The 13,531-nt window shown below is 38.4% G+C and overlaps 1 protein-coding gene across 5 annotated transcripts in view; it reads left to right on the top strand.

The window, feature by feature from the left end:
- The window catches only part of LOC106810077 (trafficking protein particle complex subunit 9-like), a 207,241-nt gene continuing 193,710 nt past the window's right edge, over nucleotides 1–13,531 (top strand). For 4 of the 5 annotated variants that reach the window (XR_001393953.1, XR_001393956.1, XR_001393950.1 and 1 more), the window contains exons 1-7: nucleotides 1–52; nucleotides 3,683–4,466; nucleotides 4,813–4,958; nucleotides 5,474–5,617; nucleotides 8,162–8,188; nucleotides 12,979–13,100; nucleotides 13,250–13,318. Coding sequence is in view for 2 of the 5 variants with exons in the window: in XM_014813350.1 (XP_014668836.1) it covers nucleotides 3,721–4,466; nucleotides 4,813–4,958; nucleotides 5,474–5,617; nucleotides 8,162–8,188; nucleotides 12,979–13,100; nucleotides 13,250–13,318 (1,254 nt within the window). In the remaining 3 variants the exon portion in view is untranslated. The remainder of the gene's footprint in view (nucleotides 53–3,682; nucleotides 4,467–4,812; nucleotides 4,959–5,473; nucleotides 5,618–8,161; nucleotides 8,189–12,978; nucleotides 13,101–13,249; nucleotides 13,319–13,531) is intronic. The other variant, XM_014813362.1, reaches the window with a different exon arrangement.

The raw sequence follows: 13,531 nt of genomic DNA, 5'->3' as shown, positions 1-13,531 counted from the left end.
ATAGAGGATGTGGTTTTGGTATTTGCGTTTGTGATGGGAAGTTCTCGTCGAAGTAAGTATTGTTATTTGTTTTCAAAAACAAAACGTACCCGTATACGACATGGAAATCTTTAGCACGACCCATAAAGTTTCATTATAATCATTATAACTCACTGTGACCACGAACCATATATCCAATGTATTGTAGATTAGCGCTATATCATGTTCATCATCGGATGTTCATGTTGTGCCATACCGCGACCAAAGACAAGTCAAGGCAATGGAAATGCTAGTTTAGCACCCCGGATTAGGTTAGCACATATGCGAACGCTATATACCCGTGTCCCAAACTAGGATTGAGCACATAATGCCGTAAAGTACTACTAATACCACAGGCACTTGGATCATTTCAATGTTAAAATGATGGTAAATAAATAAACACGAAATGTATTTACTACCAAAGACAAAGTCTTAAACTGTTTCTCTACTGTTTTGCCTATTAGTATTAGTATTATTGAACATTTCTTGAAAATGCTGTTCAAATGCTCCTCTGCAGCACACAAGTACACTGCACGCATGCCTCTGTGCACAAACAACAAAATTATATTTATAAAACGGGTGGAAAAGCGTTCCCGCGAAATTTGCATGACGCTAGCTTTGTTTCACACAATCACGGCACAATTACACAATTTGTCATTTGGTCCCCATTTTGGTATCTATGTGTAGCTAAATGTTCACTTGTTCAAATTATAACTTTGCCAACTGGTACTGCCTACTTTAACCAGCGATACCTGGTGAATTCCTGCAGAAAACCCCCACTCTACCAAAATGTAAATGGGAGCAAGTACATGAGTAAAGGCACCACATTGCATTCTTTGTTCGAGCGTCCATGCTTCCGAGCTCTATTTCAAGACGTGTGCATTTGTGCCGTGATCGTGTGAAGTGAAGCGAGAGCGTCGTGCAAATTTTGCACTCACACTTTCCCACCTATTCTATAATTTTATTGTTTGTACACAGCAGCGTGCATTCGGTGTACTTGCGTGTTGCAGAGGAGCATTGAAATGACATGTACAGGAAATTATCAGGAATAATAGGCGAAAGAAAATAGAGAAACACTAAGACTGGTAGTAAATAAATTTCGTGTTTATATGTAACTATCATTTTATTATTGAAACGTTCAAAGTGCCTGTGACTGATACTATTACTATTAGATAGGTGTGCGGCAACGTAACACTAGATGTCAGGGGTAGAAATTAACTTTTGAACAAGGGAGTCCAACAGTCTCCCTACCCTCAAAAAAAGGGAGGGAGTCCGCAGCAAAATGAGGGAGTCCGCAATCTGAAGTTCAAAACTACAGATATTAACAATAACACATGTGTTTATTTTGAAGATTCATGTGGTTGCACGTCTGCCAAATTTTCTTTGGACATTTGCTGAAAAAACACTGTAATTCTGCGAGGCCCTGCTCTGGAACGAACTAGTTAGTATATAGCAGAATTTTCAGGGAGTTACATGGACTCCTGCATATGTAAAATCAGGGAGTCCGACAGTAAATCAGGGAGTATTCGGCTCCGGACTCGTGTTAATTTCGCACCCTGAGCAGGATTCAACATTAACTTTTTATTTCACTAGACCATCGGGCTAGTAACTGAGGAAAACCACTAGCCCTGACCTAACTTTCACTAGCCCAGACCCAGACCATTGTTATGAAAAACTTTAATTAGATATTAAGAGTGTGTCATCATATGAATTCATAGATATATGCTGTTTCCCGCGGTTGAAATCGCGCGTGGGCCGAGTTCACGTGCAGCATTTGTATTCTACCACGGGCATACACGAGCGCACGGTTTATCGATCGTCTAAGTACTGCGGCTGGCAGCAAGCCACGTTATTGTTTTTGCCGAAGGGTAGACTGGTATCCGGCCACACGCTCTGCTAGACAATGTACACGCTCTGCGACAAACAGTGCGGCCGCGAACCAGTCTAGCCAGATGTGACCTTTTAGTGCAATATATATGACCAATTCTAACACGACCAGTCGGGCTACTAGGACTCTGGTTGTATGCGACCGGACCAAGCATTTACCTGACTAGGTCGGTCGGACGTGGGTTAGTGTCGAACCCTGCCTGAGATGTGATTACAAACAAGCTCTGTTAACTGTTAAGTATACACAGTAAAAGAGGTTGGATGGGTCCAACTTACAACCATGAGCCTGCTGCCACAGGGTGGCACACTGTGATATTATAAATGCTATAACCTATAATAAATTATATGTTGTGCCATTGCCAGCAACTCGGATAGGATGCTGCCAACTATTGAATATACGTCCCGTTACTCCCGTATTTTTAGCTCACCTTGACATTGTCAAGCTGAGCTATTGCCATGGGTCGTCGTCCGTCGTACGTCCGTCTGTCCGTCCGTCGTACGTCCGTCCGTCCGTCCGTCAACATTTCGCTACGGTCAACGATAACTCAGGAACCGTTTGACCCACATGTTTGAAATTGGGTATAGTTGTTACTGCTATGCTCCCATATTAAACGTCCTATTTTGGAGCACGCTAGTCGATGTACTTTCGAGCCACGGCAATTTTTTGGCAAAAATGGGAATTGCCATTAGTCAGTTCAGGTTCAACGGATTTTGCTCATTTTTGGTATGTGAATGAATAAGGGTTAGGGTTAGGGTTTTGATATTTAAAAAAAATTCATGCAAATTAGGTCGAGTTTGGCAATTATATAGCATATTATATAGACACAAACAGTCTGTGGTGTCACACTCGTCTGGTTTGTTTTTCAAGATTTCATTGACAATATCTTTAATGCAAAATTGGTATTTCCTCTCCACCCTGCCGATAAAACATCTATATTAGAGTAAAATTTTACAAAACATGTCGGAAGGCAGCATAACCTATTTATTTCAAACGCCATTGCTACAAAGCGGGTATAGCGCCATCTACGGTCACAAATTGTGATTAATTTTAGTTCATAAATTATTATTGCGATATACAGATGGCAATCGTTTCTATAATGTACGTCGATGGTTGCTCAATTAAAATTGACTTCTTCTTACTCACTCATTTGTGTCCTTTTTTGTGGTGAGCTACAGTGTCATTGACACTTTCATATTTTTGTGGCCACCGTCTGGCAACGTCAGAAATATTTTGATTGATTGACTGGATAACTACCAAGGATAAATACACAAAACACGGCAAGCGCGTGCCCGTTGTCAAAATCATTAGAAGTAATTATGACATCACAAGTATGAAATCAGAAATGTCATAACTTTTGAAGTAAAGTGTCATGCAAAAGTTATGACATTTTAAAATTATGATAGTTTTCCATAATAACGTTGGCGCTGCTTTAGTTTTCCATAGTTTTGAAATTTCAAATTCACAAATAAATGTCAATAAACAACACCCACCACTGGTTTGAAACTGCTATTACTTGACAGCATCTCATCAGCACTACGAATTTATGTAAATCATGCGTTTTGTGGAGCACTAGTAATCGGCCCAATCACGTTATATTACGATATCTGGACAGTGTCATTAAATACCAGGTATTTTTAACTGTGGTGTGAAATCCTCTCTTTATATATATTTTTGCAAATACGACTGACGTGATCTGATTTCGTCCATTGTATCATTGACCAGTTTATAGTCGCATACAAATAACTGATAACTGATGGGAAGTTTTTATCATTTCAGCATCCAGTACCGGAAAGTTTTAAAGTATTTATTATAGTATGAGCGTCCCGGACTATTCCCAGAGTGCCGAAGACCACCAGTGTCTACTGGTGGTTGTAAAACTAATTGGCACCCAGATAAAGTCGAAGTCATATCACCGACTTTTTGAACGCATTTCAAGACTCCAACATGTACGTATTCCGGGCCAACAGCGCAGTATGTGGCTGCGTTATAGGAAATCATACACTACCGATAGCAATGAATGGGGTGATTTCCAAGCACACCGAAAGGCTATGGGTCTTGTGTGCCTTGGAAAGTGTACGTCAAATTCTGATGTGGAGGCCTTGACCAAAGATTATAAAGAGATGAAGCGATATTACTCACAGACACTCTTTGACTCTCGATGTCTCCTGTTTGGAGTATCGGCTGAGGAAACAGACTCAGTTGACGACAAGGATTCGGGTGTGGGAGTTGACAAGAATGGCGTAGAGGAGTTGCTATCACCATCGTCTGATGTTGTTGGTACCTGCCTTGATCAACTTGACACCAAGAATGATAGCATACAGGATGAGAAACGTGGCATGGTTAATGAAGCTCGGCAAGATTCCTGGAGTGGCGTGATAGTCTACCCTAGTTCTGAACACTGTGGACAGTTGGAGGAACACCTGAAGGAATTTGCATGCTCACTCTTTTGGGTCTTGGAGTCTAAAGTCTTGGATCGGACTTACGAAAAGTCAGACAAACTGCCACTGCTGATGGCACCATTTGAGAAATCGGAAGGAGTGACAATTGATCATGAAGGAAGGCAAGAATAACCAGTTTAATAACATAAATAAGTATACATGCATCATGCATTGTGTTTGGTCACAGAACATACACTTAAAGCCATGTTTTAATGTGCAGCTGCCAATTCGTTTGGCAAAGTTAAATAAGAGCTCGTTTTCAAGACGTAAAGTTGGCGTAGGAGTATAGTAGATATATATGATCATTTTACCAAGTGTAAACATTTCTTGTGTTTGAAATTATACTCAAGATAGTATTTGGTATTAGTGTTGAACTCTCATTGTTTTTCTGAGCAGCCATGCCATAAAGTTAATATTTAATTCATGTTCTTTATTAAGCATGATAATGATTTACCTAATGGTTTTCAGAGCTTTTAAGAAGCGGTGCCAGGGAAGACTAAGGAAGCAGATGGGTGACTTGAACTTGATGGCAGGGTTACCCGGAGAAGCCATTTCTCATTACAATGCAGCGATTGAGAATTTAAAGTCTGTGAATGACTGGCTGTGGCTAGGAGGTAGGCATCCATAGTTTGTCATTCAATAAGCTATCATAAAAGTTCTGGGAGGTGATGTGATCCAGCAGGCAAGCAGACAATCATTATACTTTGATAGTAACCAACTCTCTTCAACATATGCTATATTTCATATAAAGATTACCTGATAAAGTTTGTGCACATAAACCATCAAATGTTGGCTGGCGTGATGAGGATTAAATAATTTAAATTGTCAACAACATAGTGATAAGGAAAAATGCATTTTAAATGCATTGAGAAATTCTATGATTTTCAGCTAAGTAGTTGTTGTCAAGGTTGTGGTTGTAATACTGGTAGAGTTAGTAGGTTAGCAGCTATTTTATGACAATATAATTTTATATCTTTAAGTCTGTTTAAGAGTGACCTTGGGGCTGTTTGCAAGATGTTTTGGCTGCCTCAGTGTCTCTGTATTTTTAAGACCTAAGAACGTGGTAGCACAGTACACTGCAATTAGTAATCATATTTATCCCAAGTAATTCATTTGCTTTTGATTTAAGGTGCATTGGAAGGACTCTGCACTTCATCTGCTGTCATCCTGTATCCTGAGCCGCAAAAAGCTGGCCAGCTGACACGCAACTCCTCTTTTGGTGGCAGTGGTGACCTGCTAATGGCAGCGAGTCAGCACACCAGACGTAGATCAGGTACTAATTTACCAGTCGTATATATATATTATATATAATATATTCATTCATGTGTACAATGTCCTGATTAGGGCAGTTAGTGCTGGCTTTATGCACCAGAGGTTGTGAATGTTTCTTCATAGACACACCATGGATTTCTTCACGTCTTTAATGTGGTTTTCTTCACAAAGTACTCACAATGTTTCACACACGTTTTCACGTGATACAATGTTAGGGGTTTCTGTGTGCTTCATGAGTATTTATTGCACCGTATTGTAACTTATTTTTTTCATTTACGTATGTTTAACATTGATTTTTTGGTGAACTTTATGTATGCATTAAAAAGCAATAACAAGGCTTGAAATCGACATCGAAAATTTTAAATGACATTTGTCTTTGAAAAACAGTCCGGGTCTTGGGGCTAAAAAGGGGCCATTTGGTTCATTCTTCTAAAAGCACCAAATTTGGCCCAGATGTTGCCCATACCATACTTTTTCGATTTTTGGCGGGCGCCGGAATGGGCGCCCCCCCGGGGCCGCCATATTGGCAAATTCCAATATGGTCGCCACCCGGGTTGGGGGGCAATCTAGTTAAACATCCAAAAGAGCTATAATCATAAATAATACCACTTTTTAGGGGTTTTCAAGGTCTGGGAATCTGATTCTAATCTTAGTTCAGTGATTTGAGGTCAAGGTCACCCCTCAAGGTCACCCTAAAGGTCATTTTGGGGTCAAAAAAGCGTTTTTTTGTCAATATATACAAACAGCACCTCATTTTATCGGTTTCCGGGGTTGAGTAACCTGAATCTGACCTTATTTGAACGATTTGAGGCAATATTGCATGTCAGGGTCACGATAGATGTCACCCGACCGATTATGCACATTGTAATGTTCTCAGCTTAATTGGGACTGCCACTCAATCAGGACACTTTCGTGGTTCTTGACCTGTACTGACAACAGGGACTACTATATTATATCTGGATCTGGATAATACAGTGAATGCCATCGCAAATGCACATTGTTTACGATATTCAGATTCCCATTATTTAAAACAATTTTGGCTAGTAAATCTGGAGGGCAACTGGTGGTCCTATCAGTTAGTTAGCCTAATTGACTAGTGAAAGAAATCATGAAACAAGAAAGAAAAATCCTAATCCTGAATGGTAGATGTCGTGTTTGCTGTTATTTATTTCTTGTATAAAAAGAACAGGTAGTGCCATTAATAATTGAACTATATGTATTCTATGTATATATACACAGAATAATATTATCATTCTAGAAAGGCATACAAATACATTTGAATACGCTTAAGGCAGGTTTACATTATTCTTTGAAAAACATGGTTTAAAAAACCACCTTAGAAAAACCTGTGTCGTTCGAAGTTTGTGATTATACGCTGCGTTGAAAAACACCAATTTGTTAATAATATTTTTTTTAATTATTTTAAAACTTGATAATCATTTGCTTATAATCTTGGTGGTGCCACTACATGTGAATCCACTAACAATTTTGCACTACTTAACTTCAGCTGCAGACTACAGACCAAGGGAATTTATATTTTATTAGTTTATGAAGAAAAGGATCTCAATTAAATATCTCATAGCACACTATTAGTTTCAGTTAGAATATGTGTGTATTTATTTTAAGCGAAAGGTCGTTAGGTTAAATGGTACGTTTGTAATTATTACCCGGTCTGAAACAAACCAATTAAAAATGCAACTTTGCCAGGAGGCAGAGCAGTCATAAGGTGTCGTGGTAAGACACAAAATTTCTGTTTAATAATGAAGGCAAATGTGTGATAACAGAAAAATGTAGGTATATATCCTATTGTAGGCAATAAACAACAGGGTCCGCACAGGCATGGAAATGTCCTGGAATTTGATACGACTCCTTGTAAACTCCTTGAATTTTAAAATATTGTGTTTTATACTGGAATTGTCCTGGAAAAGTTGTTATTGCCCTGGAAAAGTACTCAAAACTACTGGAATTTATAAAATAAGAAATATAAAGCAATAAATATGTAATTGTGTATAATGTAAATATGTATAAGTTTATGAGATGTGCATGTTTTTAATCTCCTTAACCTCATCATAACGAATACCTTTCAGAGTTAATCTCTGTTTTCTTCTGAATCAGAAGTTTTCATGTCCTCTATTCCATGTAATGTATCTTTTCAAGCTGTGCTAAGTCTAAAAACACTGAATTTTAGTACTTAAAAAATAGAAATTGTTCTTGAAATGTCCTGGAAAACTCCTTGACTTTTGTCTTGACTTATCTGTATGGACCCTGAATAATATATGACAATATTATGACATATGACAATGAGAGTATTGGTCCTCTTTAAATAATCCCTGTTCTGTCCCAAATCCAAAACGTATTGTCAATAAAAGTGTGACTTAAAAACCCACAATTTAAAAACATGGGTTTCCATAGCGTGTAGATAACCAACCTGGGATATATTTTCTCGTATAGATGCAGCTATAGAAACATTGAATCTTTATTTTTATGTGTTTTTCTTACGTGAGCCTTTTGTGTATGTCACAATTCTTTCACCTTTTATTGACAGGATTTCTCAAACCAAATAAGAAAGCAGGTCAGTGCTATGCAATGTAATGAGATTAGCATGACAATATTGTCCTGCATGCTTTTTTATGTTGCAATGCATGAATTATGATGTTTCTATCTAACCTAAAACAGATTTCTTCAGCCGATAGCAGAAACAGCTTCCTGACATGTGATTAACTGAGATGCTTTTAACTATGGCGACGAATACTGCGATGTAATCTGTTTTTCGGGGTACTATATATAGAGAGGAGTATGATTCACCTCAAACATGAAAATTCAACATCTGCTTGCCTTAGTTTACATATAATTTATAGCGTGAAACTCATGAAAAAAAAATTACAACAAAAGTAGCATTCTACTTCCAACTTGCTTTACTTTGTATCAATAACTGTAATGAAGATATAGCATTGAACGCCAAACATTGTTTTAGTGTTTCATCCAATGTTTAAGTGAGTTTTCACATGCAGTGAAGTGAAACAGGTGGAGTTTAAATACTCCGTTGACATGATTCATAATTTCTTTCGTGCCTCAACTAGTGATATTTACAGATTAGTAGCGGTCTGACTACTGGCTCATTGGGACTTGAGATTGTCAAAAGTGATCACTGCTGGAAATCAAGGGATGTCAATTAGGCAGTTAAAGCTTGTTGGAGGAGTTATGGGATGTTGCAAATTAGCTTCAGCTTTGAAGGCATGTTGGACCAGACGTGTTAAAAACCTAGAGCGAGTCCTGCTACTTTTGATGTAATTTTTATTGCGTTTCGCATATATAATCTTAATAATAATAAATCTTAGGTAAACTAAGGCATGCAGATGTTGAATGTTTTGAGTGAGTCATATTCCATTCTATATCATGTATTCCCGGTGTTATACAGTTATATTTGTTAGAGCTATATAGCAGTTAGTGCATGCCTAACTCAGCACTGCTACAATACTGCATATATGCTCACGTATAATATCATAGGAATAATTTGTGAACAAGTAAATAACATTTTCTAAATGCATTGAGTGATCCTAAGTGGTTACTAGTCTTGTTAAATAATTATTTTATACTGCAGTTAATTTTAGTATTATGAATAGGTTTATACCCGGTACAGACTGCAAATTTGATCCTACATCAAACTAGTACGGGCCAGGCGTGCACTAAATATTTGCAGTGTTTACACGCAATCTCAGGCTAATATGCCTTTAGTCCAGACTAAGTTAGCCCCGCAAATGGTGGTGGGCCAGGCCCGCTTCAAAGCGTGCTAAGTTAGTCCGTACTAAGTTAGCGCTAAACTGTGTGTGTATGCAATCCGGGACCAGGCAAGGGCTATATTTCAATATACGCATGCACATAGGCTTGTCTCGGTCACATAAAAATACAGTAGCTGTCTGCTGAGTGACGTAACAAGCTATACTGAGCATGCGCAGTCAACTCGTGCTAACTTAACCCGATTTAGCATTTTGTGTCTATGCTGCGATTTAGCGCGCGCCTGGCCTGGGTCTGGCCCAGACTAGTTTGATGTAGGATCAAATTTTGTAGACTGCACGAGGTATTAAGCCTATTGATACATAGGAAGTAAGTATTTTATTCAGGATTTTTAGGCTCAAGGTTATGATTATTGATATATTTTCTAATACTTTATTTAGTAAATTGCCATTTAGGTTTAGCAGTTGTTTCTTTCTGCTACAATCTAGATAGAATGGTCACTGGTGGTTGTAGTTGTTGAGCAATAGTCAATTTATAATATGTAAGTCAAGCACATCTGCATCAACTATGTAGCCTCTAGATTAAAGCAAGTCGTGGCTCCTGTGACTTAGCTCGATCTGTGCTTAAATTGACTGCGTCACGAATTTTCCATGGTAAAATTTGTAAAAAAAAATTTCCATTTTTTTACATTAAAAGTAAGAACTAACGTTACTAAATATATCCTCAAACTCTCACCTTATAAAAATGTTTTTACGTTGGTTAAATTTGCAAAAATCTAGACGATTTGGTAATTTCTGTTGTCGAACACTATTCCCCTAGTACTGTTCAGATACTGGCGTCTCTCTGTTTTTCACTGGCAAATTAGAGCATATAAAGAAGGTATATAAGCATGAAAAGTAAACAGTAACACTAATTGTATTTTCATACATTTTATTTTGTACAAATAACACACAAATATACTACTTGATGGTGCTAGAAATTCGTGACGTAATCACTTTAATAGCAGCAATGGCCTTGGCAGCTACAAGTTACAACTATAATTTTATTCTTTATATGAAACATAGCTATAGGATAATTATTTTCCTAAATACATTCCTAAGGTGAGAGATTTACCAATCTCATTGTATCCCCCTATTAGAGCCTTGGTTCCATCGTCTTTCATTCAAGCTTTATACCTTACTTGACATATGGTACAATTTATACAATATACAATATGTTGCATTCTCCTGGTATATGTCTCCACTCTGAAGGGTCTGTACTGCTCTGAATTTCTGAGACTCTATTGGCTACAAATGTCTTATACTGTCGGAACTGGCCCAGGATCCAAGACAATGCAATGATACTATCTGATAGAAATACAACCCTTTCAAAGTATACTGACATCTCCTTCCTTATGGTACCACAAAGCCGAGATGCAATGACAGCCGCCTGCAACTCTAACCGTGGTATGGATAAACATTACAGTGGAGCTACACGGGACTTGGCAGATAGGAACCTTACACCATAGATTCCTTTACTCTCTTCCCATCTGGCATATGCGACAGCACCAAAGGCATCCTCTGAGGCATCGCAGGAAATTACAAGCTCAACAGGCACTGGTTTTGACATGAGGCATCTTTGGAATGACACCCCCTCTAAATGCTCCAACTCTAGGAAGAACTTTCTCTATTCTGATTTCTCAGATGCCTGTAGGTCTTCATCCCATTCAATACCCCTCTGGCATAGTTTTTGCATCAAGATCTTTCCTCGAATGAGGAATGCAGCGGTGAACCCAATCCGGTCATAGACCCTGGCTAATTCACTTAGAACCATTCGTTTCGTCAATATCTGTTAATCTTTTACGTGAACCGGCTTTACCTTGTACTTCATTTTTTATCTGATGCCGGGTCCCACACAACGCCCAGAACCTTGTGTTCCTCGGCTTCCTTTATGATTGCCATTTCATTAGGTTTTCTGCCTTCATCCTCTATCACACTTTCGTTTGTAATACTCTCAGTATATACCCACTCCTTCACTTTAAACCCTCCGATCTTCAAAACTTTATCAATATCGTTTGTCAATTGCCTAGCTTTCTCAATGGACTCAACCGATGTACATATATCATCCATATATGTATCATTATCCATAGTTTTAGAAGCTTTGGGATGATCCTTTGCTCCTTCAGAAGCAGTTTTCCTCGGTGTCGTCAATGCCATAGAAGGGTCAGGCTTATCACCAAATGTAACCACTTTCATCATATAGACATCTGGTTTTCTATTTTCACAATTTCTGCATAGAAATCTATGCACCTGTTGGTCTTTCTCCGGAATCAGCACTTGATGGTACATTTTGCTGATGTCTCCAGCAATAGCCACTGGGCACTGTCGGAATCTCAAAAGAACACCAAAGAGTTCATTCAGTAGGTCAGGGCTTTTGTCCCAGTAGTCATTCTTGTTTGGTGTACTTGGACATCTCCACCTAGAGTTCCTATTTCAATGCTTATTGGCCTGCTCTCACATCCAAATTTTTCGGCAACCTCTCACAAGTGTGATATTAGCTCCAGAGTCCAACAACACACTTCCACTCACTTCTCTCTCGTGTTCTCCTAACCTTGCGGTTACCATAGGGAGCATGGCTGGGTTTTGATCGACAGCCATAGTGGCGTGATTGGTTATTATTGCACCGTGAAGGAGTTCATGATGATAATACCTGCAACTATCTCTTGTGCATTGTCTTCTTCTTCTGCAGGTTTTCATGCTGTGACTTTTGCCTGCCTTTTAAGACAGCTATAACAAGCATTATTTTCTCTTGCAACTTTATGACGATCGTCCACCGTCATCTCCTTTAGCTTATTACACTGATCGGGCCAATGTTCATTGGAGAAACACACCCAGCACTTCTGACTTCTGTTGAGGTGATTTAGACTACTTGGTGGTTGCTGACGCTGACTCATGTTAACTTGTTTCTCACCTGTGCCGATGCTCTTACCCTACTCTTCTCTGTTGAGAGAAATGCTAGTAATCCTTCTAGAGAAGCCTCTCTTTTATCATGTTCCAATTGCCTTGCATATATCTTTCGATCTTCCAATGTCATTTTCCACTCTATTATAGACAACATGTGGTTGTTGTTTAAGTCTGCCTCTTTCCCAACTTGTTTCAAGATGTTAAATGTTCTTCTGACTAGCTGTACGAGATCACAAAATCTCTCATCCTCGCCTTCTTTCAACTCTCGGAACTTCAGAATATCTTGCGTTCTACTTGCACCTTTGACCTTTACATCATCAAATAACAGTGGCAGATACCCTAGACCATGGTCAAGAACAAACAGATTATTTCCAGACAAACATTAAATTAATCGCTTATTCCCAGTGCGTTAATTCCAAACAGATATACCATGCTAGGCTTCCATGTCTACAAGCACTTTTGATTGATACGCCTTCTATAGTTATTTCTGGGAAGAAAAGGACACTGAATGAACCAATTATGTAACGGTAGATGTAGGTTACGTTAGATCTCTAATAGCTTACTCTCTAGATACATAACTAGTTACTCAAATACATAAATTCATAGCATTTGATTGATTTTAAATTATCTGCTAGATCTGACACCTATTTTCGAACATCTCTTAAACACAGATTATGTCTTGTAGGTAGCTTTACATCGTCAAGCCTTCCTAATGGCATAGACAGGTATGATTACAAAATCAAGAACTGCCTCACCCCAGAAGAAGTCATTGAAAAGTACAAGGAGGTTGTTCTGCACTATAGCAAGGTAACCATAAACTGTATGGTAAGCACTACCATATACTGTACTATATATTGGAAATATTTGTTTATGTGTGTATGTGTATCTTTTATGAAATAATGTGCACTGTTTCTGGTTGTCAATTTCTTATTGACTGATTGCATTTCTTACAACAGTTTAAAGCAGCTGGTATCATCGAGACAGAAGCAAGCATTAAAGCCACACGAATTCTAATTATTCAACAGGTATGTCACCACACTTGCTCTCTACTGCATGTATTGTTATATTTGCACATAATATTATATTGACTAGGGTGTATATGCTGGTTATAATCCTGCATCTAATTTTATGCTTGTAATTAATGCATTGTAATATAACATTTTGGTATAGATAAACTCACCCTCCTTTAGTATTACTACCAGGGGCGTAGCCAGTATGTAGCACTGTAGGCCCGGGCC

This window comes from Priapulus caudatus, unplaced genomic scaffold (assembly GCF_000485595.1).
Source record: "Priapulus caudatus unplaced genomic scaffold, Priapulus_caudatus-5.0.1 Scaffold16, whole genome shotgun sequence".
Lineage (NCBI taxonomy): Eukaryota > Metazoa > Priapulida > Priapulimorpha > Priapulimorphida > Priapulidae > Priapulus > Priapulus caudatus.
This window is presented reverse-complemented; position numbering and strand designations above follow the sequence as displayed.